General features: G+C 43.6%; 1 protein-coding gene across 4 annotated transcripts in view; it reads left to right on the top strand.

Moving 5' to 3' along the window:
• Thumpd2 (THUMP domain containing 2) overlaps nucleotides 1–5,219 on the top strand; it is a 33,628-nt gene extending 28,409 nt beyond the window's left edge. For all 4 annotated transcript variants that reach the window (XM_013018028.1, XM_013018026.1, XM_013018027.1 and 1 more), the window contains one exon: nucleotides 4,621–5,219. In XM_013018028.1, coding sequence (XP_012873482.1) covers nucleotides 4,621–4,972 — 352 coding nt within the window. In that variant the 3' untranslated portion in view covers nucleotides 4,973–5,219. The remainder of the gene's footprint in view (nucleotides 1–4,620) is intronic.
• The last annotated feature ends 269 nt before the right edge of the window (nucleotides 5,220–5,488 follow it).

The following is a 5,488-nucleotide window of genomic DNA, read 5'->3' as shown; positions in this document are numbered from 1 at the left end:
ACACACACACACACACACACACACACACACACACACACACACACACACACACACTCTCTCTCATTCCCCACCTATCCTCCCCAATGCTCAGTACCAACACACACACACACTCTCTCTCTCTCTCTCTCTCTCTCATTCCCCACCTATCCTCCCCAGTGCTCTAAGTGGTCCTGGACTTGGGAATCTATCTTTGAAAACTTTCAGTGTGATTGTATTGCACAGCCAGGGTTAATAATGACAACCTTTCAGTCTAACTAGGTAATTTACCATTAGGAGCATCAACCAGTTTCTGGTGAGATACAAAAACATGTGATCAGTGAAATGCATTGAACCTGGAATTTTCAAAAGATCTTTAGAGCTGCCTAGTTCCATGTCTGCATTAAGTCATTTGTAGGTCGGATTGTTGAACACGGTCCTCTCAGTGCCAACCTAACTTTGTTTAGAATGATTTTGTCTTTTGATTCAATTTGAAGTGGTGGATTGATCTACCTTCTCACCCTGGCGGTGAGTTCACATTTCACCTGAGAATCAGAAAGATGAACAGTTGAGATTCCTGCCGCTGTAGGGCCAGATCAGTACACATACTGATCTCTTGCGATCAAGCTTCCTTGCCCTCTCCCCCAATCCCACACCTGCATACACACATCACCTTATGATGTGACTTTTGATTTTGAGTTTATGCAGTAGCAGATTTGGCAGTTAATAGAGCAAGCTTAGAGCCACACTTCCTGTATTCCTGTCTAGCTCTATTGCTTCACAGTTCTTCAACCCAAGGCATACTGCCCAAGCATTTTGAGCCTGATCTTTAAATCCTAATGCCTACCTCATAGCAGTATTCAGAGGATTCAGTAAACTGAAAGCTGGCCACTTAGGAAGTATTAGCATCTGTTAGCTTTTACCTGACTTGTTACTGTACACAACTTGAAATCCTTATGGGGTTGGGGATATATTATATAAATACCTAAGTACACATAACTTTTCTCCCAATGGTTTGCTAACCATTTTAAGGTTCCAGATAGAAACTGAAAGAGGTAATGAATTATGTTAGAAAAAAACAGACGAGGTCAGGAAACTTGTTCCTAAGAGGTGGTGGAAATAAATGGCCCTGGATATAAAACAGAATTATATTCTCCAAGAAAGACATGCACTCAGAATTCAAGAGTATCAGTCAAATGAATACTCTGGTTTATAGCATGAGCTATACACTGTCTGATCAATTAATCCCTCCCCCCCTCATGGGGCTTGAACTCTGGACCTGGGTGCTTTCCCTGAGCTCTTCAGCTCAAGGCGAGTGCTCTACTGCTTGAGCCACAGCACCACTTCCAAGTTTTCTAGTGGTTTATTAGAGATAAGAGTTTCACGGAGGTTCCTGCCCAGGCTGGCTTTGAGCTGTGATCCTCAGATCTCAGCCTCCTGAGTAGCTAGGATTACAGGCATGAACCACCGACACCCAGCTCCTCTTTTTATCTATACGATAAACTGTATTTCATGAGTACAGAGCATCATGAGAGAACAGTTACTGTATTTGACCTTTCCTCTCCAATACAACCATGTAACTACATGAACAAATTTGAATATTTAGCTTTGCTCATGTTGAGAGAAGAAGCATCATGTACCAGAGGCCTGAGATGGTTTCCTGGAAGAAGCAAGTTTCCAGTGGAAACTGGAAGTGTAGCAAGAATCTGCAAGAAGACTGCATCATGTTGGTATACATGGTAGTATACCATGTTATTCAGGATGGGGAGATGCCTGGGAAAAGTAGTGAAAGGCCTAACTGAAAAACAAACTAAAAATAACAAAATGTGTGTGGCTCAAGTGGTAGAGCTCTTGTCAGCTAGCAGGAGACCCTGAGTCCAAACACCACTAGAGAGAACAACAAAAATACTCTGAACTTTCTTGCACTGAGCAAGTTTTCAAACTTCCTATATGAACAGTAAAAACACTGTACTCAGTGAAAACCACTGAAAACCACTGTACCTCAGTTTCTTCATCTGCAAAATTACAGTGCTCACTGGTATACTTCAAAGGACAATTCAAAATGCTAACCAATGTATAATACAAGTCAGTAAATGTTAGCTGCTTTCACTATTGTTAACCATTACTACTCTTCAAGTATTGTCAGGCTGAAAGTTATGAATGTTTTGTATTTTTGATGTATTATTGCTAACCTGTCCCCAAAATGTTATGGAAATTTCTTTTTTTTTTATTGTGAAAATACTGTACAGAGGGGTTACAATTACATGGGCAAGATAGTGAGTACATTTCTTATCAAGCATTGTAGCCTCCTCCTTTGTTTACCCTTCCCATCCTCCTTCTCTCCCCCACCTAATCCCCCCCCAAGTTGTAAAGTTCGTTTTCGACATGACAACTTGTACTTCTCATTGTTGCAACAGGTGTTATAGAAATTTCTATCCTGAAGAGTTCTCACTGTCTCATCTTCTTGTCATTCTAAGTATCGATCTTTTTTGGTTTTGTTAATACAGTAAGAAGGTTATATCTCATTTCTTATTTTAACTACCTTTTCTCTTGTTGTGCTTGGAGATATTTGAATGTTTGATTTTTTTTTCCATCCCGCAGTCCACAATCACATGAATCTATCTCCCTCCTCCAGACCTCAGGGAAACAGTGTCTCTGCTAGCCAGAGGTCTCATCTCATTTCTTCCTCCTCAGGATTCACCCTCTGCCCACTTCTTTTATTCAGTGTATCTCTTCATTCTTTCCAAGAGCTCCAGCCATTCCCTACCCAGCTACTTTGGGAAGTATTTGCATATCTGATGTCGTGTTCCAGGTCATAGGGTCACAGCTGTGAATAAGACAGGCAAGGCATCAACCAGCCATGGGGGAAGACAGGTTGTTCATGGGTGCGCGCACACACACACATGCACGCACGCACACACACACACACGGGAGCATTTCAGGATCACGAGTGATATGATGAAGGAAATAAAATAGGATGCTTTGCTGGAGAGAGAGAAAAGCTCCCTTAGCTCGTCAGTCAGGAAATGCCTCCTCAAGTCTGTGACCTGGATGATGAAGGCGCGCCTGGGAAATGAGGGCTAAAGGCAGAGCAAGCAGCAAGTCCAAACGCACTGCCTTGAGAAACAGCTCAGGGAATTTCAGCAACTGACAGAAGGTTCTGGTAACAGCGGGAAGCAGGCTAGCCATGAGATTGGTTGGGGAGTTTAGATCAGATCATGGAAGAAACTTAGCACTTACCTGAGCTACCATAAAGCAGCCAAGAGGTAGCAGGGACTTGATTGTCTGTGAGGAAACCAGGGAGGGAGCGTGGGAGGTGACAGGATGGCAGACAGATCGGATGCATCTCTGGGGAGACGCTCGCTATAGTCCAGGCAAAGCATGATGGGAGTAGCTGGATGTGTGATAGTCTGGAGACAACCAGCTGTGTTTGCTGATGGATTGCATGAGAGGTCCATCTAATCCCTTTTAGCTCTGGGTCCTCTAGTTAATACCCTGTGTTTCCTTACCTGTACACCTGAATTTCCTGAATGAGCAGCCCACACCTGACCTGACTCTCTGCTTCCTCATCCTCCCATCGCCACTTAGCTCTGGCCCCTGCTCCTGCCGTCAGCTAGGGCTGCTATCCGCCCATCATGGGGTCTCATCCTGGTCACTCTGTCCTGTGGCATTCGACGATGTGGGAACCCTGCCCTTCTTGGGACTGTGCTCCTCTGGCTTCAACAAATCTCTCTTGCCCAGATTATCATCAGTTTCTCTTTCTCCCTAAGTGTTACGTCTCTCTCACTGGCCTTTGTTTCTTCTTGCTCTACTGCCACCACAGATGATCCCATCTGCTGTTTACCATTTTAAAAGATGCCGTTAGCCCAGATCTCCAAGCTGTGTACACTGTCGATTGGGATCTAGATATATCAGCGTGTTCCAAATGGAATTTGCCTTCCTCCCACCTCTCTTTAATTTCCTCACAGAAGTGTGGGGCCTGTCCCATGCCTTTCTGTCCTTGCTGCCTCCTGTGCCAGGCACAGCTCACTGATGTGGTGTGGCTATCTCACCCTCAGAGTTTTCTCCTCCTGTGCCTGGGTTTGCCACTTACCTGACACATCCAGTCCTCTCATGTGCCTTGATTGTAGCCTTTTCACACTCTAACTTGCTACTGGCCCTCTCCCATTGCTATAAATCTTGAGCAGTGCATGGGACTGTGTCACTGCTTGCACATAAGTGCCACCAGACGAGCTAAAGGAATGAGCAGATTCAAAGCCTGCCCTTCCTTGTCTCCCCTTCTCTTCGCCATTCATTGTTCCTGTACAACTCCTCCCCAGTGACTTTCTTCCGCATCAGTCTCCTGCCTGCTTGAGTATGCTGCTTCTCTCACTGGCTTTTCCTCCGTACACTCATTTATTAGAATGTGAGTACAAATTGCTTTGAAGCTTGCCTTTTAAGTAGAGTAAAAATAGATAATTAAAGCAGATTTGTACTAGAGATTCCATAATTGCTATAATGAATATGCATTATGGAAGATGCTACCTAATTATCAAAAGCCCTTGTATTAAAATAGACCAAATTAAAAACAACTACTCTAAGTAAGGCGGGGTTGCTTATTGTCTGAGAAGAAAGGCTCATGCCAAGTACCATTTGTTGTCACAGAGTGCTGCGTGTTGGCGGAACCATTGTACTGTTGCTTAGTGAGGACCACCGTAGGTGCCTTCAAGATTGTGGGGAGAGCAGTGTCCCCCAGATTCCCCCAGGCAACCACCCCGCTGACCCTGAAGGAAAAGAAAATACGATTCCATCAGAGACAGAATCATCTCTAGGTGAAGCCAGTAAGCAGGAGTGCTTAGACAAAATGCCACCATTTGGCTCTTTGGTGTCAGTGGAATGCTACAAAGTTAGCCTTGGCAAAACAGATGCCTTCATATGTAAGTATAAGAAGTCACAAGCTGCCAGATGTTATCTGCCTGAACCCCACTGTGTCCAGAGTTCTCTTTTAGCATCCTGAGCTTCAACAGAACATCCTCTAAGGCAGGAGATGTGGCTCACTAACATACTCCCTAGTGTTTCTGCTTATACTCTGAAGTCTTCATGTTTTTGACAAAACAAAACCAGCTACTGAACATTTTAAAGGCTCAAGTTCCATGCAGCATTTCCAAGAATAAGCTCCAACCTGCAAACAAGGAGTTTCCAGGAGTTTACAACATAACTTTGACAACGTATTTGTGATCATTAAACTTCGAATTTTAGAAATGAATACTTATTGTGTGTATTAAACTTGATTTCTTAGCCTATAATTTTCTTCTCCATTGAAATGAAAATCATTTATGTTTGCAGTCCATTGTATATGGATCCGACCTGTGAAGCATCAGCAAGAGCGACAGCAATACGAACGTAAGCTAGAATTCTTTAACATGAGGAAAGTGAATTGCTATGTTTCAAAATGGAGTTATAAATTGTCCCCTTCCTCATGTGCCAAAATCCAGTGTGTGTGTCTGCACTACTCGAGAAACAGAAATTGAAG

Source organism: Dipodomys ordii, unplaced genomic scaffold (genome assembly GCF_000151885.1).
Source record: "Dipodomys ordii isolate 6190 unplaced genomic scaffold, Dord_2.0 Scaffold37, whole genome shotgun sequence".
NCBI classification, from domain to species: domain Eukaryota; kingdom Metazoa; phylum Chordata; class Mammalia; order Rodentia; family Heteromyidae; genus Dipodomys; species Dipodomys ordii.
The sequence above is the reverse complement of the archived record's forward strand: the minus strand, read 5'-3'. Positions and strand labels throughout refer to the sequence as shown.